The sequence below is a fragment of the Triplophysa dalaica genome, chromosome 11 (genome assembly GCF_015846415.1).
Source record: "Triplophysa dalaica isolate WHDGS20190420 chromosome 11, ASM1584641v1, whole genome shotgun sequence".
NCBI classification, from domain to species: Eukaryota; Metazoa; Chordata; class Actinopteri; order Cypriniformes; family Nemacheilidae; genus Triplophysa; species Triplophysa dalaica.
In genome coordinates, this window is record NC_079552.1 from 18,944,792 (window position 1) to 18,966,128 (window position 21,337).

Consider the following 21,337-nt stretch of genomic DNA (forward strand, 5'->3'; position numbering starts at 1 on the left):
ACGAGGCTTCCCTTGTTTCTGCGGGGTTAGATAGCACCGCCTCCGAGCGTTCCTCTCGCGATACTAAGGCGATTGAGGATCTAATCGGGGCGGTAACCAAGGCAGTCGACAGGCTCCACCTCGACTGGCCGCAGGAACAAGAGGCCCCCAAGGGTTCAAAGCTTTACGACAGATATCTGTCGGGTGGCCGGAGGGAGGAGCCCCAGTATAGGGCTCTTCCTTTCTTTGAGGATCTCCATGGCGAGCTATCTCGCTCATGGCAGAAACCTCACTCCTCCCGTGTTTTTGTGCCATCGACGTCGATTTATTCGACCATCGTTGGTGCGAAGACACGGGGATACACTGCGATGCCCAATCTCTCCCCTGGGACATCGTCATCCCTGAAAAAGCCTTCTCTTCCCACCAAGCCTTGCAGAGTTACATCTGCGCTGGTGGGAAAGGCTTTTCAGGCAGCGGGTCAGGCTGGTGCTGCCCTGCACACCATGGCGGTTCTGCAGGCGTACCAGGCTGACCTACTGGATGATGTCAGCACCGGCGGGGTTATTGACGAAGCAGCATTTTCAGACCTACGCTGCGCCACAGATTTGTCTCTCCGTGCAACCAAGCAGACGGCCCGTGCCATCGGCCGGTCCATGGCTGCTTTGGTTACTGCGGAGAGGCACCTGTGGTTGAACCTCACGGGCATCAAGGACAGGGACAGAGCCTTCCTCCTTGATGCCCCGATCTCGCCTTCTGGACTGTTTGGGGATTCGGTTAATACCGTTGTCACCAAGTTCCGGGAGGCGAGACGACACGAGGAGGCATTCGTCAAATACCTACCCCGCCGTGCACAAGCGTCTGGAGTGTCGGCCACCCACTCCGGATCATTTCCCCAGTCTCGGCCAGGCACACAGTCTCGGGTGGGTCCGGTCTACCTGAGACGTGAGGTCCTCAGGGAGAGTGTGGCGAGTCGCGCCCCCCCTCGCAGAGGCAGGGGAACGGCCCACCGTGCCCCTCAGGCCGCATCGGGAGGTCCGGATCTGAGGCGCTTTATTTCTTCGAAAAAGAAGAAACCCTGAGACATGTGTGGCCGGGACTGTGGGGGTGTGCCCCCCCGGGGAGGGGTGCCCCCCCGGGGAGGGGTGCCCAGAATTCCAAGAGAAACTAGAGGCTCCTCTTCGGTACCCTCACAGGGCCGCTTTGCAATCCCCGCAGCTACCGACCTTTCGGGGATTAGCGGGCTCAAAAATGCTAAATATTCGGTCGTCTCCTGCCATACTGCAGGGCACCGAATGTCTGGCATCCCCCCAACAGGACGAAGTGTTGACATTGATACCCCTTTCAGAGAATCTGGCAGCGTGGAAACTACTGCCAGGTATCTCTCCATGGGTAGAAAGGACTGTAACCAAAGGCTACAGAATTCAATTTGCATATCGCCCTCCGTGTTTCAACGGCATGGTCTCCACTTCCGTGCAACCGGAGCGAGTGCATCTGTTGACACAAGAATTACAAGCTCTGCTGAAAAAAGGGGCCATAGAACATGTTCCCCTATCAAACAGAGAGTCAGGCTATTACAGCCGGTATTTTCTAGTCCCCAAGAAGGATGGGGGGTTGCGTCCAATTCTAGATCTTCGCGGATTGAACCGCTACTTGAAGACACTCAAGTTCAAAATGTTGACAATCAAGATGATTGTGTCTCAAATTCAGTGTCACGACTGGTTCGTGACGATCGATCTCAAAGACGCATACTTTCACATAGAGATCTTGCCACAACACAGAAGATTCCTGAGGTTCGCTTTCGGGGGCGAAGCTTACCAGTACCGGGTTCTTCCATTCGGCCTAGCCTTGTCACCCCGCACATACACAAAATGCATGGATGCAGCTCTGGCTCCTTTGCGACTCCGAGGCATCCGCATTTTGAATTACATAGACGACTGGCTGATTTTAGCTCAGTCTCGAGAGCTAGCGCTTCGACATCGGGATGTCGTCCTAGCTCATCTAAAAGCTCTAGGGTTGAGACTCAACGTCAAAAAGAGCGTTCTTTCCCCTACGCAAAATACAACGTATCTCGGGGTCATATGGGACTCGATCGAAATGCAGGCACAACTGTCTCCGGCACGTGTCGAGTCCGTACAAAACACCCTGAGGAGCATCAGGTTAGGCCAGAAAGTGACAAATCATTACTTTCAGAGAGTTCTAGGTCTCATGGCGGCGGCTTCCACAGTGATACCTCTGGGCCTCCTGCATATGAGACCGTTTCAGTTGTGGCTCAGAGCCAGGGGGTTTCATCCAAGGGCCAACCCCCAGAGGCATATAAGGGTGACGCGCCAGGGGCTTCGCACCCTTTCTATGTGGTTCAGACCTCGGTTTCTGACTTTAGGTCCCACTCTCGGTCCGTGTTGTCGTCGCAAGATGCTAACGACAGACGCATCCCTCAAGGGTTGGGGTGCGGTCTTAAATGGCCGTCCAGCCCAAGGGATCTGGAGAGGTCATCTTCTCGATTGGCACATCAATTGCCTCGAAATGATGGCTGTATTTCGGGCCCTGAAATACTTCCTCCGGCAGTTGCGAGGCTACCATGTCCTAGTGCGGGTGGACAACACTTCAGTAGTCTCGTACATAAATCACCAGGGCGGACTGCGGTCGCGCCACCTGAACAAATTGGCCCAGCAGATTCTGCCCTGGGCAGAGGGCAAATTTCTGTCCCTCCGAGCAATTCACATCCCGGGGCATATGAACGTGGGAGCAGACTTGCTGTCCAGACAAGCTCTGACAAACGGGGAATGGAAACTCCACCCCGAAGTAGTCAAACAAATCTGGGAAAGATTTTACGAAGCAGAGGTGGACCTCTTTGCTACACAGGAGACAGCACAATGTCCCCTCTTCTTCTCTCTGACTCATCCAGCTCCCCTGGGTCTGGACGCGATGGCCCATACGTGGCCCAGACTGCGTCTTTACGCATTTCATCCGACAGCTCTGCTCCCCGGAGTCCTGGCGAAGGTCCGTCAACAGGGGTCTCGCCTCTTATTGATAGCTCCCTGTTGGCCAACCAGAATCTGGTTCTCGGACCTAGTATCCCTCCTAGATGGCTCTCCTTGGACGATCCCAGTAAGGAGAGATCTTTTATCTCAGGCACAGGGGACAGTGTTTCATCCTCGTCCCGAGCTCTGGAACCTCCATGTCTGGCCCCTGAAGGGCACCAGCTGAGAGGCACTGGGCTCCCGCCTGATGTAGTGGAGACTATTCTAAGTGCTAGGGCTCCCTCCACTAGAAGGTGCTACGCCCTTAGATGGAGCGTTTTTGAGAGATGGTGCCTTGCGCACCATGCAGACCCAATTCACTGTCAGATAGTTTCAGTGTTGGAATTTCTGCAAGAGAAACTGTCCTCAGGGATAAGCCCTGGTACTCTCAGGGTTTACGTGGCCACCATTTCGGCCTGCCACGCCCTGATTGAAGGGGTTACTGTGGGAAAGCACCCTTTAGTTGTCCGCTTTATTCGAGGAGCGAGGCGACTGATGCCTCCTTCTAGAAGGACAGTCCCTCCATGGGACTTAGCGACAGTGCTCGAGGGTCTACTTAGCGCCCCCTTCGAACCCTTGGAATCAGCGCCTGTCAGGCTTCTGACCTTTAAAATGTTTTTTCTAATGGCAATCACCTCTCTTAAGAGAATCGGAGATTTGCAGGCGCTCTCGACCTCGCCGTCCTGTTTAAATTTTGCCCCTGGGATGGTCAAAGCTATTCTGCATCCTCACCCGAGTTATCTTCCTAAGGTTCCGTTCTCCAACGTGCATCCGGTTATTCTTGAGGCCTTTTGCCCTCCGCCGTTCACGACGTCGGAGCAGGAAAGATTACACCTACTGTGTCCAGTACGTGCTCTTCAGACTTACGTCCACCGCACAAGCCAGTGGCGTAAATCAGAGCAACTTTTTATATGCTATAGAGGCCGCAACAAAGGGGCGGCTGCTACCAAGCAAACAATGTCACATTGGGTGAGGGATGCTATTGCTCTGGCCTATGAGGCGCGCGGTCAAGCTTCACCTCTAGGAGTCAGAGCTCATTCCACAAGGGGGCTTTCTTCTTCTATTGCCTTAGCAAGAGGAGTCCCCTTGCAGCAAGTGTGTGATGCGGCGGGCTGGTCCTCTCCGCACACATTTGTTAGATTTTATAGTCTGGATGTCCATGCCACTCCCGGCTCACGTGTCCTGGAGTCTACATCCCAGAGTCGTGCCTGAGTCCTCCTCTCGGATTGTGCACACACGTCACACAACCTTGGGGGGTCCAGACACTTCCAGTGCGGCGGCGTTGGTATTCTCGTTCCCATAGCGTTTGAAACGCAGCATCGAGTGTAGCTTTTGATAGGGAACTTCTCGGGTTACTTGGCTGTAACCCTGTTCCCTGAAAAAGCGGGAACTAGATGCTGCGCCTCAATGCCGCACTGTAGGCGTGCCCGGACGTCCTTTCAGACAAAGTTGGAACCTGATGACGCGTCCGCATTCACGCGTATTTATAACCGGCAGGTGCGGGTGTAATTAGCCACGTCACCTGCCGAGGATATTTAAAGCCAAAATAATTTTTGGCGTGTTTGACACACGTGCTTCACAACCGGTCGAACAAAGACTGTTCTCCCATAGCGTTTGAAACGCAGCATCTCGTTCCCGCTTTTTCAGGGAACAGGGTTACAGCCAAGTAACCCGAGAAGTTTCTCACTCTCCCATCACTCAGAATGAGCGTTTAAGAAAACTGACTGTGATCCTTTATTTAACGCCCTTTTTCATTATGCACAAAGACAGTTTTACACAAAGTCCAGTTTTCAGTGCCAAATCCTTGTTTCTCACTCTCCCATCACTCAGAATGATCGTTTAAGAAAACTGACTGTGATCCTTTATTTAACGCCCGTTTTCATTATGCAAGAAGCCAGTTTTACACAAAATGAAGTTTTCAATGCCAAATCCTTGTTTCTCACTCTCCCAGCACTCAGAATGAGCGTTTAAGAAAACTGATTCTGATCCTTTCCTAAACAAACTTTTTCGTTATGCACAAAGCCAGTTTTACACAAAATGAAGTTTTCAGTGCCAAATCCTTGTTTCTCACTCTCCCAGCACTCAAATGGGCGTTTAAAAAAACTGATTCTGATCCTTTCGTAAACAAACATTTTCATTATGCACACATCCAGTTTTACACAAAACAGTTTTCAGTGCCAAATCCTTGTTTCTCACTCTCCCATCACTCAGAATGAGCGTTTAAGAAAACTGACTGTGATCCTTTATTTAACGCCCTTTTTCATTATGCACAAAGACAGTTTTACACAAAGTCCAGTTTTCAGTGCCAAATCCTTGTTTCTCACTCTCCCATCACTCAGAATGAGCGTTTAAGAAAACTGACTGTGATCCTTTATTTAACGCCCGTTTTCATTATGCAAGAAGCCAGTTTTACACAAAATGCTGTTTTCAGTGCAAAATCCTTGTTTCTCACTCTCCCAGCACTCAGAATGAGCGTTTAAAAAAACTGACTGTGATCCATTATCTAACTCCCGTTTTCATTATGCAAGAAGCCAGTTTTACACAAAATGCTGTTTTCAGTGCCAAATCCTTGTTTCTCACTCTCCCAGCATTCAGAATGAGCGTTTAAAAAAACTGACTGTGATCCACTATTTAACGCCCTTTTTCATTATGCACAAAGCCAGTTTTACACAAAGTCCAGTTTTCAGTGCCAAATCCTTGTTTCTCAAGCTCCCATCACTCAGATTGAGCGTTTAAAAAAACTGACTCTGATCCTTTCCAAAACGAACTTTTTCATTTTGCACACAGTCAGATTTTCACAAAATGCAGTTTTCAGTGCCAAATCCTTGTTTCTCACTCTCCCAGCACTCAGAATGAGCGCTTAAGAAAACTGATTCTGAACCTTTCCTTAACGAACATTTTCATTATGCACAAAGCCAGTTTTACATAAAATATAGATTTCAGTGTCAAATCCTTGTTTCTCACTCTCCCAGCACTCAGAATGAGCGTTTAAAAAAACTGATTCTGATCCTTTCCTTAACGAACATTTTCATTATGCACAAAGCCAGTTTTGCACAAAATGCAGTTTTCAGTGCCAAATCCTTGTTTCTCACTCTCCCAGCACTCAGAATTACTATTTAAGAAAACTGACTGTGATCCTTTCCTAAATTAACTTTTTCAGAATACACACAGTCAGTTTTACACAAAATGAAGTTTTCAGTGCCAAATCCTTGTTTCTCACTCTCCCATCACTCAGAATGAGCGTTTAAGAAAACTGACTGTGATCCTTTATTTAACGCCCGTTTTCATTATGCAAGAAGCCAGTTTTATACAAAATGCTGTTTTCAGTGCCAAATCCTTGTTTCTCACTCTCCCAGCACTGAGAATGAGGTTTTAAAAAAACTGATTCTGATGCTTTCCTAAATAAACTTTTTCATTATGCACACATCCAGTTTTCAGTGCCAAATCCTTGTTTCTCACTCTCCCAGCACTCAAATGGGCGTTTAAAAAAACTGATTCTGATCCTTTCGTAAACAAACATTTTCATTATGCACACATCCAGTTTTACACAAAGTCCAGTTTTCAGTGCCAAATCCTTGTTTCTCACTCTCCCATCACTCAGAATGAGCGTTTAAGAAAACTGACTGTGATCCTTTATTTAACGCCCGTTTTCATTATGCAAGAAGCCAGTTTTATACAAAATGCTGTTTTCAGTGCCAAATCCTTGTTTCTCACTCTCCCAGCACTCAGAATGAGCGTTTAAAAAAACTGACTGTGATCCATTATCTAACTCCCGTTTTCATTATGCAAGAAGCCAGTTTTACACAAAATGCTGTTTTCAGTGCCAAATCCTTGTTTCTCACTCTCCCAGCACTCAGAATGAGCGTTTAAAAAAACTGACTGTGATCCACTATTTAACGCCCTTTTTCATTATGCACAAAGCCAGTTTTACACAAAGTCCAGTTTTCAGTGCCAAATCCTTGTTTCTCAAGCTCCCATCACTCAGATTGAGCGTTTAAAAAAACTGACTCTGATCCTTTCCAAAACGAACTTTTTCATTTTGCACACAGTCAGTTTTACACAAAATGCTGTTTTCAGTGCAAGGTCCTTGTTTCTCACTCTCCCAGCACTCAGAATGAGCGTTTAAGAAATCTAACAGTGATCCTTTATTTAACGCCCTTTTTCATTATGCACAAAGCCAGTTTTACACAAAGTCCAGTTTTTAGTGCCAAATCCTTGTTTCTCAAGCTCCCATCACTCAGATTGAGCGTTTAAAAAAACTGATTCTGATCCTTTCCTAAAATAACTTTTTCATTATGCACACAGTCAGTTTTACACAAAATGAAGTTTTCAGTGCCAAATCCTTGTTTCTCACTCTCCCAGCACTCAGAATGAGCGTTTAAGAAATCTAACAGTGATCCTTTATTTAACGCCCTTTTTCGTTATGCACAAAGCCAGTTTTACACGAAATGCAGTTTTCAGAGCCAAATCCTTGCTTCTCACTCTCCCAGCACTCAGAATGAGCTTTTAAAAAAACTGATTCTGATGCTTTCCTAAAAAAACTTTTTCATTATGCACACATGCAGTTTTACACAAAATGAAGTTTTCAATGCCAAATCCTTGTTTCTCACTCTCCCAGCACTCAGAATGAGCGTTTAAGAAAACTGATTCTGATCCTTCCCTAAACAAACTTTTTCGTTATGCACAAAGCCAGTTTTACACAATATGAAGTTTTCAGTGCCAAATCCTTGTTTCTCACTCTCCCAGCACTCAGAATGAGCGTTTAAAAAAACTGATTCTGATCCTTTCCAAAACCAACTTTTTCATTTTGCACACAGTCAGATTTTCACAAAATGCAGTTTTCAGTGCCAAATCCTTGTTTCTCACTCTCCCAGCACTCAGAATGAGCGCTTAAGAAAACTGATTCTGATCCTTTCCTTAACGAACATTTTCATTATGCACAAAGCCAGTTTTACATAAAATATAGATTTCAGTGTCAAATCCTTGTTTTCAGTGCAAAGTACTTGTATTTGTGCAAAAAATAATTTTATTCATGGTCTTTTCATGCTCTGTGTAACAAAAGGCAGTTTTCAGTGCAAAAAGCATGTTTCTGAAAGTTTAAAGTGCACAGAACGAGCTTTTGAGTAATCAACTGCTTTCTCTTGCAAAATACAGTTTTCATGGTCCTCTGATGCACTGTGTAACAAAAAACAGTTTTCAGCCCAAGAAGCATGTTTCTGAAAGTTTAAAGTGCACAGAATAATCTTTTGTCTAATCAACTGCTTTCTCAGACAAAAGACACTTTTTCATGGTCCTCTGATGCTCTGTGTAACAAAAAGCAGTTTTTCATGCAAGAAGCATGCTTCTGAAAGTGGAATGTGCCCAAATCAAGCTTTTGACTGATCAACTGTTTTCTATTGCAAAATACACGTTTTCATGGTCCTCTGATGCTTTGTGTAACAAAAAGAGGTTTTCAGCGCAAGAAGCATGTTTCTGAAAGTTTTGAAGTAAACAAAACAAGCTTTTGACTAATCAACCTTTCTCTCTTGAAAAAGATACGTTTTCATGGTCATCTGATGCACTGTGTAAAAAAATCCGTTTTCAGTACAAGAAGCATGTTTCTGTAAGTGGCATGTGCTCAAAACAAGCTTTTGACTAATACACTGCTCTCTCTTGCAAAATAATTGTATTCATGGTCATTTCATGCTCTGTGTAACAAAAAGCAGTTTTCAGTGCAAGAAGCATGTTACTGAAAGTTTAAAATGCACAGAACGAGCTTTTGACTAATCAACTATTTTCGCTTGCAAAATACACTTTTTCATTGTCCTTTCATGCCCTATGTAACAAAAAGCATTTTTCAGTACAAGAATCATGTTTCTGAAAGTTTACAGTGCACAGAACAAGCTTTTGACTAATCAACTGCTTTCTCTTGAAAAAGATACTTTTTCATGCTCCTCTGATGCACTGTGTAGCAAAAAAGAGGTTTTCAGTGCAAGAAGCATGTTTCTGAAAGTGGAAAGTGCACAAAACAAGTTTTTGAATAATCAACTGTTTTCTCTTGCAAAAGACACTTTTTCATGCTCCTTTCATGTTCTCTGTATCAAAAAGCATTTTTCAGTGCAAGAAGTATAATTCTGAAAGTGGAATGTGCACAAAACAATCTTTTGACTAATAAACTGTTTTCTCTTGCAAAAGACACGTTGTCATGGTCCTCTGATGCTTTGTGTAACAAAAAGAGGTTTTCAGCGCAAGAAGCATGTTTCTGAAAGTTTTGAAGTAAACAAAACAAGCTTTTGATTAATCAACCTTTTTCTCTTGAAAAATATACGTTTTCATGGTCATCTGATGCACTGTGTAAAAAAATCAGTTTTCAGTACAAGAAGCATGTTTCTGTAAGTGGCATGTGCTCAAAACAAGCTTTTGACTAATACACTGCTCTCTCTTGCAAAATAATTGTATTCATGGTCATTTCATGCTCTGTGTAACAAAAAGCAGTTTTCAGTGCAAGAAGCATGTTACTGAAAGTTTAAAATGCACAGAACGAGCTTTTGAATAATCAACTATTTTCGCTTGCAAAATACACTTTTTCATTGTCCTTTCATGCCCTATGTAACAAAAAGCATTTTTCAGTACAAGAATCATGTTTCTGAAAGTTTACAGTGCACAGAACAAGCTTTTGACTAATCAACTGCTTTCTCTTGAAAAAGATACTTTTTCATGCTCCTCTGATGCACTGTGTAGCAAAAAAAGAGGTTTTCAGTGCAAGAAGCATGTTTCTGAAAGTGGAAAGTGCACAAAACAAGTTTTTGAATAATCAACTGTTTTCTCTTGCAAAAGACACTTTTTCATGCTCCTTTCATGTTCTCTGTATCAAAAAGCATTTTTCAGTGCAAGAAGTATAATTCTGAAAGTGGAATGTGCACAAAACAATCTTTTGACTAATAAACTGTTTTCTCTTGCAAAAGACACGTTGTCATGGTCCTCTGATGCACTGTGTGAAAAAAATCAGATATCAGTACAAGAAGCATGTTTCTGTAAGTGGAATGTGCTCAAAACAAGCTTTTGACTAATAAACTGCTTTCTCTTGCAAAAGACACGTTGTCATGGTCCTCTGATGCTTTGTGTAACAAAAAGAGGTTTTCAAAACAAGAAGCATGTTTCTGAAAGTATAAAGTTTACAGAATAAGCTTTTGACTAATCAACTGCTTTCTCTTGCAAAATACACTTTTTCATGGTCCTTTCGTGCACTGCATAACAAAAAGCAGTTTTCAGAACAAGAAGCATGTTTCTTAAAGTATAAAGTTTACAGAATAAGCTTTTGACTAATCAACTGCTTTCTCTGGCAAAAGACACTTTTTCATGGTCCTCTGATGCTCTGTCTAACAAAAAGCAGTTTTCAGGGCAAGAAGCATGTTTCTGAAAGTGGAATGTGCCCAAAACAAGCTTTTGACTGATCAACTGTTTTTCTTGCAAAAGAAACCTATTCATGGTCCTCTGATGATCTTTGTTACAAAAAGCAGTTTTCAGGGCAAGCAGCCGGCCCTTTGTTGCTGCTCCCATAGCATGTGAAAAGCTGCTCTGATTTACGCCACTGGCTAGTGCGGTGGACGTAAGTCTGAAGAGCACTTACTGGACACAGTAGGTGTAATTGTTCCTGCTCCGATGCCGTGAACGATGGAGGGCACAAGGCCTCAAGAACAACCGGATGCATGGTGGAGAACAGAACTTTATGTAGATAACTCGGGTAAGGATGCAGAATAGCTTTAACCATCCCAGGGGCAAAAATTAAACAGGACGGCGAGGTCGAGAGCAATTGCAAATCTCAGATTCTCTTAAGAGAGGGTATTGCCATTAAAAAAAACCTTTTTAAAGGTCAGAAGGCACTGACTCCATAGGTTCGAAAAGGGCGCTAACCAGACACTCGAGCACCATCGCTTAGTCCCATGAAGGGACAGTCTGTTTGGAAGTACATTGTTTTCCCACAGAAGCCCCATCAATCAGGGCGTGGCAGTTCGAAATGGTGGCCACAACCCTGAGATCACCGAGTTTGTGCCTGAGGACTGCTTCTCTTGCAGAAACTCCAACACTGAAACGATCTAGCAGTGAATTGGGTCTGCATGATCTGTCAAAAACGCTCCATCTAAGGGCGTGGCTCCTTCTATTGGAGGGAGCCCTAGCACTTAGAATAGTCTCTACTACATCAGGTGCACTTCAGGGGCCAGCATGGAGGTTCCAGAGCTCAATATGGGGATGAAACTCTGTACTTTATACCTGAGAATATAGATCTTGCCTTACTGGGATCGCCACTGGCGAGTCGTCGAGGAGAGATCGGTGGAAATCTGAGGAAAAGCATAAAGTCATAGTCTGGGCCACGTATGGGCCATCACGTCCAGACCCAGGTGAGCTGGATGAGTCAGAAAGAAGTAGTGGGGACATTGTGCTGTCTCCTGCGTAGCAAAGAGGTCCGTCTCTGCTTCATAAAATCTTTCCCCGATTTGTTTGACTACTTTGGGGGGAGAGGTTCCATTCCCCCTTTGTCACCGCTTGTCTGGACAGCAAGTCTGATCCCACATTCATATGCCCCGGGATGTGAATCGCTCTGAAGGACATGGATTTACCCTCTGCATAGGGCAGGATCTGCTGGGCCAGTTTATTCAGGTGGCGTGACCGAAGCCCGCCCTGGTGATTTATGTACTACTTCAGGATTGTCCCCCCACCATACCTGTCAAGTATCCTGTTTTGGCCGGGAAAGTCCCGTATTTTACCCTTCTTTCCCGCCGTCCTCCCGTATTAGTATTTTCCCGTAAATCTCCCGTATTTTAACCTGCGTTATTAAAAAATAATAACACCGGAGTAAAAAAAAAAAAAAATTCCAATCTGAGCTCTGTCACTTGCCTCGCGATAACTGCCATCTGCAGTAGCCTACACTACTGTTGGTGGCAGTTGTCGCGAGGTTAGTGTGTGAGGTCAGATGATGAGTGACAACGCGGGAAAAAAACAAAACCGAGACGGATAATGGACGTAACAACAGTGACGGAAGGCACTCCTGCCAAAAAACGAAACCCTTGTGTAAATACCGCGATCAATGGGACAGCTAATTAAATTTTCTGAAGAGGAGCAGGGTGGGGGACAGTCACGCGTTTTGTAAGTTTTGTGACTGCGACTTTAGCATCTCACACGGGGGAAGGAATGATGTCTGTCAGCACGAGAAATCCGCCAAGCACAAGCGCGGGCTAGAGGCACAAAAACATGCCCAGGCGATGTCAGCATTCGTGACGAGAAATGCCACCGAGGCAGACCAGGTCACACATGCAGAGGTAAAAATGGCAATGCTGTGTGCCAAAAACAACATTCCTTTCTCCTTCCACGACGACTTCAACAAGTGTGTAGCTGACATGTTCCCGGACTCTGCTATTGCACGAAAATACTCAACGGGAAAAACTAAGGCTACTCAAATCATCAAAGGTAAGTTAGCTAGCCATATAGCTAACTTACCTATCTTTCTTACTGGGCTACTATGTGTTTGCTAAAACGGTATAAAAAAATTATTAAAATGGGTTTGAAATGTGTTTGAATATTCTTACATGAGCATAAATAACCCATGGCATGCATGTTGTAGGCTAACTTACTAGCTAATTACTGGACATTCAACAGGTGCCATAGCAGCAGAACTAGAGGACGAGTTGGCCAAAACATGCCGATCTCAGCCCTTTTCACTGATGTGCGACGAATCGAACAACCGAAAAAAAGACAAAGAATTTGTCATCCTGACTAGACTCTACGATGAGGCCACTCTGCAGGACGCTACAAGATTCCTGGAGATGCCTATATGCAATATAGGAAATGCAGAAAATCTGTATGAAAAGCTTAGTGAAGCATTAAGGTAAGGGGAACTGCACTGTGTTGTTGATATGTTTAGTAGATTGCATTTAATTACAACCTTACATTTAGTCTGAGACGTTTTGTGGCATTATTTCCTGTTTCCAATAGAAAAAGAGGCATCCCATGGGATAACCTGATTGCCATTAACTGTGATAATGCGAGTGTTATGAAAGGCCGCCATAACTCGGTCATCAGTAGACTGAAGACCAGCCAGCCTCACGTCCAGGACCTTGGCTGCATCTGCCGCCTGGTACAGCTGGCCACTGGCTGTGGCATCAGAGCAGCCCAGGTACCAGACATCCTGGTGGGGATATACACTCACTTTGATAAAAGGTAAATGCATACAAATAGGCCTGCTATTTCTCTCGCCTAATGTTGTGTGTGTTACAATGTAACAACATTGCATGTGGCTAACTCATGAACAAGGTAGCCTAGTAGGCCTGCAGTTCATATTCTTTACACACACTCACAATTCCAGCCATTAACAGAGTAATTTTCTATCTGTCAGTGCAAAAAGATGTGAAGTCTACAAAGAGTTTGTAGACTTCACTGATTCAGACCACCTGAAGCTCCTCAGGTACTGCAGCACCAGATGGCTGAGACTGTTAACCTGCATCCAGAGGGTGCTGAACCAGTGGGATGCACTACAGGTAGGATGGTAACTCCACTCAGCAGATATCTACACAGTTTACTATGCTATACTTCCATTTTAACCATGTATTGCCACCCTGTATCTCTATGTACTGTAGGCCTACTTTAACAGTCATGAAGAGGTGGAGAGTAGTGTTAAAGTGCGTGATCTGGCAAGCCATCTGCGTGATCCAATCGTGAAGACCTACTTCCTGTTCCTGAGTGCTGCCCTTAAGCCTTTGTCTGAATTTAACATTGCCTTCCAGGTGGGTGTCAATGATATTGAATGAATGAGTGAATAATAGTATATAATTAAATGTTTGTGCTTATTGTGGCATTCTTATTTCACTGTTATTTTGTTGTGACCATTGATAATATCTGCAGTCAGAGGGAGTACAAATTCACAAACTTGAAGAGGAGATGAGCAGGCTGATGAAGAGGATCCTGGGCTACATCATACCAGCGAGGGCAATCGTGGGTGTACCTCTCAGGGAGGTGGAGTATGGAGATGGACATCAGTTGGCTGATGAAGATCTCTTTATCGGAGCAGACACAAAGACATTCATGAGAAGCGCTGAGCTCCCTGTGTCAGCCGAGAAGAAAATCTTCCAGTGAGTATATTACCCAGTAGTTATATAATGATATTACCTTTTGACAGTATGAGAGTATAGGCTGTAGTGTGCCTAAAAATATTACCACTAATGAATTTCTTTCACTCTTATGCTGTTGTAGAACTGTGGGAAACTTCTATGAGGCAGTTATTAAGAAGATGTTCTCCTCCTTTCCCCTTGACCATCCACTCCTGAGGGACCTGAAAGTGCTGGACCCTGCAGCTCGTCTTAACATAACTCCAGGGACAGGTAGATAATAGAAACAGTTTCCAATAGGCTTTATGCCCAGCTCCACTACTTACCCTAGCAACCAACCTAGCGATGGTCAGACACACCTGGATTAATCAGTTTGTCCAATAATGTCAGACAAGAAATAAAGGAGCTGGCTTAAGTTCAGGAAGTAGTGCAGCTGTGCATAAAGCCTATTGATGATAGGCAAGGCAAAGCAATTTTATAAAGGGCTTTACATTGCATCTTAACAACATCCTCTGGGGACAGTTCCCCATTGATAACCAAACAAATAATTGGCTCAGTATACTTGATACTTGTTTAAATCTGCAATGTTTAGTCAAACACTTGTTTTACTTTACAGTGGAAAGGCTAAGGGCCCTGTTCCCTCAGTTGAGGCTGAAAGAGGATAATATGAGAGAGGAATTCACAGACTATCAGGTGACAGATAGTAAGGAACTCCCCCAAGAAGACAGAATCGACAGATTCTGGGGCATGATAGGAAGGGACATGCGGTTCAGTGAGCTGCCGAAACTTATGAAGGCTTTACTGTGCATTCCCCATAGCAATGCAAGTTCAGAAAGGGTATTTAGCATGGTACGAAAGATTGCTACAGAGAATAGGATGACATTAGACAACAGAACTGTTTGCGCTCTACTCTCATGTAAAATGAACCACTCTGGCCCAGCCCACAAATACACTCCTTCCAAAACAGTCTTAAAGAATGCAAAGTCTGCAACAAATGTGTACAATAACTCACTAAAAGAGTAAAGAAAAGTTATGTGAAATGAAAAGAAAAACTGTAAAGGAAAAGCAATATGAAATAAAAAAAATCTGGAATGAAAATAAAATGTAAAGACAAGCAATGTTAAATTAACAGAAAATATGCAAATAAGCCTTTAAATAAATGCTGTTCATATATACCCTTTTGTGTTTTCATTTGGGCTATAACACCTGTCTTAAAATGTAAGGGATACTGGAGCTTGGTTGGTGTAGATAAATGATGATATGCAATCTAGTTGCATATAGGCTGTGTATTAGAAAGCTATGTTCATATGTGGTTCTGGAGTGCCCCCTGGTGGTTATACACATATTTGTGTACTAGTGGCACTTGCTGTTATGAGCTCCCGTGGCGAGCTAATAAACAAGTTATTTCTCGGCATCCAGACGTCTCCATTTCTATAACGAACTACAGTTGGGGTGGTGGGCGGCGAAAAATTTCCCTTATTTTCAAATCCAAAACTTGACAGGTATGCCCCCCGCACTAGGACATGGTAGTGTCGTAACTGCCAGAGGAAGTATTTCAGGGCCCGAAATACAGCCATCATTTTGAGGCAATTGATGTGCCAATCGAGAAGATGACCTCTTCAGATCCCTTGGGCTGGACAGTCATCTAAGACTGCACCCCAACCCATGAGGGATGCATCGGTCGTGAGCATCCTGCGATGACAACGCGGTCAGAGACTGGGACATAAAGTCAGAGACCGAGGTCTGAACCACATAGTAAGGGTGCGAATCCCCTGGTGCATCAACTCAACTTTAATAATATAGCGCTTTTTACAATTTTCATTGTTACAAAGCAGCTGTACATGTTGAATACAAGAAAAACAACTAAAGGCATATACCTGTAAAAACAAGAAAAAGGTGAAACAACAAAAGACAGACATACAAATGCTCCACACACACAATATGCATACATACTTACACACATTGACATAGACGCACACACGCAAACACACGGACTATAAATTCTTATATGCAATATTAATTATGTCTAACCTCTAAATTCTAAAGAAGCATCACCCTTGTTTGTCTTTGGGGGTGGCCCTTGGATGAAACCCCCTGCCTTTGAGCAGTCTCAAACAGTCTCTTGTGCAGGCGGCCCAGAGGTATCACTGTGGAAGCCGCGCCATGAGACCTAAAACTCTTTGAAAGTGATGAGTATTGACTTTCTGGCCTAGCCTGAATCGCGGTCTAGACCCATATTACCCCTAAATACATTGTATTTTACAAAGGGAAGAGTGAGCTCTTTGTGGCATTGAGTCTTAACCCGACTAAAGTTTTTAGATGAGATAGGACGACATCCCAATGTCGAAGCGCTAGAACTAGAAGAGCTAAAACCAGCCAGTCGTCTACGTAATTCAAATGCAGATGTCCTGGAGTCACAGGGGAGCCATCCATGAATTTTGTGTATGTGCGTGGTGGACCTCACGCCTCAGGAAGACTGTACCCAACTGGAACTGTGTGCCTGGTCGGGACCGGGTGGTCCGGAGTGGGTGGCAGACACTCCAGACGCTTGAGCACTGCGGGAAATATATCTCACGAACGCCTCCCAGAATCTGGTGACTACGGTCTTGATCACATCGCCAAACAGTCCGGAAGGTGAGATTGGGCATCAAGGAGCAACGCCCGATCCCTGTCCTTGATGCCTGTAAGATTCAGCCACAAGTGTCTCTCCGTGGTGACCTGAGCAGCCATTGAACGGCCGATGGCACTTGGTAGCACGGAGAGAGAAGTCTGTGGCTCGGCGTACTCATCAATCTCCCCGCCTGTGCTCACAACATCCAGCAAGTCAGCCTGGTACGCCTGCAGAACTGCCATGGTATGCAGGGCAACACCAGCCTGACTTGCTGCCTGAAAAGCCTTCCCCAAAAGTGCAGATGTAAGTCTGCAAGGCTTGCTGGGGAGAGAGGGCTTTTTAAGTGACAACGATGTCCCAGGTGAGAGATAGCTCGCAAGCGTCTCTTCCAACCGGGGCATCATCGTATACCCCCGTGGTCTCTAGCCAACAATTGTCGAATAAATCGACGTTGATGGCATGAACACATGGGAAGAATGAGGTCTCTGCCATGACCGAGATAACCTGAAGTGGAGATCCTCGAAAAAAAAGGGGAGGGCCCAACATTTGGGCTGCTCCCCTCAGCCACCCGACAGGTTTCGCGTCGTGAGAGGAACAACCTGAGGCAGCGCTCTCCAATCCCGCTGAATCAAAGGATGTTTCGTCCTCTGCCCGGTCTGAAGAAGTGCCAGGACATGCATCGGCAGCAGACGCGAGCGGACAGGAGAATCGGCATCCGTCTCCTGTGCCTTCGCTAAATCAAACCGCAATTCCAAGTACGAGGGGACTCGGTATTTTAAAAAAAAAGAATGCAGAGGACAGAGAACCTGGATGCCGAGCGCAACACAGAGTTCGCACTCTAGCCCCAGGGTAGCATGTACCTTATGTGGGTTTTATCACGTTTGTGAATGTTGGTGCTCAATTAATTGTGTATCTTGTTTTCTTAATGGTAGTTGTTTGCTGGCTAATAACTCATATTATGTTGTGATATTATTGATCTCATTTGTAATAGTACTTGGAAATAATTAAAAGAATATTAAATGATCGTGCAGTTGTACTGTCTTGTTATTTCTATTTTTTTAAGAAAAATAAAACTCTATGAACTTGTATGAATTATACAGCAGGGGCGTAAAACTGCATACTCCAGGTCTGCAGACTCCCCATATAGTTTTATACCGCAAACCTAGTGTTTGTTACAATCTCCATCCGTTTTCGAAGCGTGAGCGGTGTTGAAATTGCATACGCCTTTTTTTATTGATTCGTGTTCCTAATCATGCTCTATTTAGTCACACAGACCTTAAAATGGCATGTCCGTTTATTCAGGAACCCGTAGATGAGAAAGCTGCATTAATTCGCAGAGAGTTACATTTATGTCGGTTGAGAATTGTGACCTCCAAATCTGAGGCCATGGTTCTCATGTCGGAAAAGGGTGGCTTGCCCACTTCAGGTGGGTGGAGAGTCCCTGCCTCAAGTGGAGGAGTTCAAGTATCTGGGGGTCTTATTCACGAGTGAGGGAGGGATGGAACGGGACATTGACAGACGGATCGGTGCAGCTTCTGCAGTAATGCGGTCGCTGTACCGGTCTGTCGTGGTGAAGAAGGAGCTGAGCCGCAAGGTGAAGCTCTTGATTTACCAGTCAATCTACGTTCCTACTCTCACCTATGGTCATGAGCTGTGGGTCCTGACCGAAAGGACAAGATCCCGGATACAGGCGGCCGAAATTAGCTTTCTCGGCAGGGTGGCTGGGCGATCCCTTAGAGATAGGGTGAGAAGCTCAGTCACTCGGGCGGAGCTCAGAGTAGAGCCGCTGCTCCTCCACATCGAGAGGGGACAGCTGAGGTGGCTTTTTGTCACGTGCCGTTGCCATAGTGAATCGTGCTATCTTCACTCAATTGATGATGGCTTTTTATAGCCATGGTGCACGCGTGTAACCTAGGGTGAATTTACTCAGAGTGGATTGCACTAACTCAAATCAGCTGGTCTGAAACTGAAAACTCAGAGCAGGGATTTTCTGAGTAAATCAACTCAGAGTTCAGATTTAAACTCGGTGTTGGTTGAACTTCCTTATTAAAACGGGTCCCAGATGACAAAACAGTGAAAAGGTGTCTTTTGCAAGAGATAACAGTTCATCAGTCAATAGCTCTTTTTGAGCACTCTCAACTTTCAGAAATATGCCTTCTGCACAGAAAATGGCTTTTTGTTGCACAAAGCATCAGATGACAGTGAAAAGTTGTCTTTTGCAAGAAGATAACAGTTCATCATTTAAAAGCTCTTTTTGAGCTCTCTCAACTTTTGTAGTGGTTGTGGAAGGAGTGGACTCTTGAATAAAAAAAGAATCCCACTATATTGTTGTGAATGGCAATATATAAGAGAACCTCAGGATTTAATCCATGCTGGTTAAATACTAGTACCAACACCTCATTCAACTCATGAATTTGGGAGGCTGCCTTACACATAATGTTAATAAGTAATATTCTCAGGACAAAGAAATATAATAACGTTCGTGTTCCAGGCCATTTGAACTGGTGTGCACCTCTCAGGAGACCACACCAAACCTTTAGATCAGATTTGCTAAAGGTCTTACCCTCTTACTTCAAACATTTGTGGACGTAAAAACCCTAGCTCAATCTGGGGCTAACTGCTTCACACATTATTACTGAGGACCTGGGATGACAAAAAAACAATGTGCTTCCATTGGCACAAAGAGCGCATCACATCTCCACATAGAGGTGTGCTTTTGCATAACGCATAATTTTGACAGAGATTTTATTTAGTTATGTTTATATAGTTATTCTGCATGTTGGTGTAGGGAGATTGGATTTATGATTCTGGATTTAGCCAATTATTTTCTGCAATTACTGAGCCCTTTTGTCTTCATTCAGTTTGTGGCAAATATGGCTCTTATAGTGTCATCTTCTTAAAATTAAGTTAATGAATGACTTATTTCCTCACTAGTATGGAAGTCTGAGGGTGGTGGTCAAGTACACGTATAATGACATTCAACACACCCAGGAGGTGTTCTCCATAAGTGCTTTTCTTAATGCTTTCAACAACATGTGTACAGCAACATTTCACACAGTTTAGAAGGTTTAGGGTTGCTTTTAACCCAGGGTATAAAAGTGCTGTGTATGGCATTTTAATGTACTGAGATCATTTATTGTAAGCATAATGTGTGTACAGTAGATGTACTTTGATTAATTTTGAGGGCAGAGATTTAACAAACAATGTTGCATCAATAAGGTTCTGTTAATATGCAAGAATTTCACATCATTAAAAACATTTTCTGGTCATTAGCTGATTATTTTCCAATAAAATTGGAAACAACTGTTCAGATACAATATTTTATGTTGTTCTTAATTACATCATGAGGTATTGTAACCAAAAATAGTTATGATTGTATAAATTTAGAACAAAATGTAGTATACAATAATGTAATATAATACATTTTATGAATCTAATTTGAAACAAGTGTAAAGTGTTCTTTTGGATAATTTAGTAAGTACTACTGTAGGTATATTCTTGTGGTCAATTGAGGCTAGTATTCAAGAAAATATTCTCTCTGAGACATGCAAAAATCAGGCTGTAGGCTCTCAATCGTACAGTCAGATGTGTCCATGGTGCAGAGGCTGCAATCGCAGCTGAGAGCCACCGGATAGGTGATAAGGGGGTCCACTCCTGGAGGGCAATCTGGCAATCGGACAGTCTCATAGCGAACATCCCGGTAAGTGCACACATGCTGGTAGACAGTGGAAAATGGACTTTTGTATACAGGCTCCTTAAGAAAAGATCAAGTACAGTTCTTATATGCTATGAAAGTTATAAAAGTAAACTATGAGATTAGGGGCATCAAAGCAGTCATGTGAAAACATTAACAATAGGTAATGTATTTCTGCAAACAATAGATTACATGTCTGATGCTGAGATACAGTAACACAATTTTCATTTATAATAACTTACATTACTTTTATATAGTTTAATTGTAACATTTTATTATTTTGCAAAAAAACTGAAGCCGGCTTCCTAAACAATGATTTTAATATTTGACATGGCCTTACTCATGCAAACAATATTAAATATGTTTAAATAATTCTAATGATCTGTAAAGAACATTGTGTGAAAATATATTTTATGTAAAGAACAGTAAATAAAAAAATCTCTTAAAATAAGTTTTCACAGACAGGGTCTCAAATGTAGAAAAGACATTTAAAGTAAGTACCTTTGTTAAGCAGTGGCCACTGCAGATGGTGGTCCGAAATACCAAGCATTTTGGACAGCCCTCCTTTTCCACAGCCACAGTCTCATTAACCGGTTCACAAGGTGGAAGAAAAGAGCTTTGAGCGGGAACTAGTATGGCAACTAAACAGAATATAAGGATGGTGATGTATTTTCGAAAAACTAACATCCTATAGACGAGAAGAAAAAAATGTATTCACCTTTTGATACCAAACAGATGGCAAAAATAAGAACAGTGTTATTAATATATCAAACCACAATCTGATAAATAAATAATTTCTAAATTGTTCACTAGATTTACTTGTTAGGTGTCTTTAGTGCTCAGCAGGCTGTTGTAAGTTGCTCTAAGCGAATCACAGAACATGTGGGTAGATTTATATAGGGCATGGAAACTAAGCAGTAACCAGCAATTAAACTAAAAACTGACCTTAAATGAA

General features: G+C 43.6%; 2 protein-coding genes across 2 annotated transcripts; one reads left to right on the forward strand and one right to left on the reverse strand.

Moving 5' to 3' along the window:
* Positions 1–12,256: 12,256 nt before the first annotated feature.
* Positions 12,257–14,995, forward strand: LOC130432009 (uncharacterized). The gene is made up of 7 exons (XM_056761223.1): positions 12,257–12,443; positions 12,633–12,861; positions 12,969–13,193; positions 13,369–13,510; positions 13,610–13,756; positions 13,875–14,101; positions 14,223–14,995. Exons 1-7 carry the CDS (start codon positions 12,302–12,304, stop codon positions 14,356–14,358), a joined length of 1,248 nt encoding a protein of 415 aa, XP_056617201.1. The 5' UTR covers positions 12,257–12,301; the 3' UTR covers positions 14,359–14,995.
* Positions 14,996–19,817: 4,822 nt separating this feature from the next.
* Positions 19,818–21,337, reverse strand: lhb (luteinizing hormone subunit beta). Its single transcript, XM_056760658.1, has 3 exons — positions 21,328–21,337; positions 20,884–21,070; positions 19,818–20,442 (listed from the first exon to the last, which is right to left on the reverse strand). Exons 2-3 carry the CDS (start codon positions 21,067–21,069, stop codon positions 20,203–20,205), a joined length of 426 nt encoding a protein of 141 aa, XP_056616636.1. The 5' UTR covers position 21,070; positions 21,328–21,337; the 3' UTR covers positions 19,818–20,202.

Bases quoted from the DNA above. Each gene is read 5' to 3' on its own strand.
- LOC130432009 (XM_056761223.1), top strand. From the start codon at position 12,302: ATGGCAATGCTGTGTGCCAAAAACAACATTCCTTTCTCCTTCCACGAC. The intron at 12,444-12,632 runs GTAAGTTAGCTA...GACATTCAACAG, and splicing joins GGCTACTCAAATCATCAAAG to GTGCCATAGCAGCAGAACTA. The intron at 13,194-13,368 runs GTAAATGCATAC...TCTATCTGTCAG, and splicing joins TACACTCACTTTGATAAAAG to TGCAAAAAGATGTGAAGTCT.
- lhb (XM_056760658.1), bottom strand. From the start codon at position 21,069: ATGTTAGTTTTTCGAAAATACATCACCATCCTTATATTCTGTTTAGTT. The intron at 20,443-20,883 runs GTACTTACTTTA...TCTTTTCTTAAG, and splicing joins GTGGCCACTGCTTAACAAAG to GAGCCTGTATACAAAAGTCC.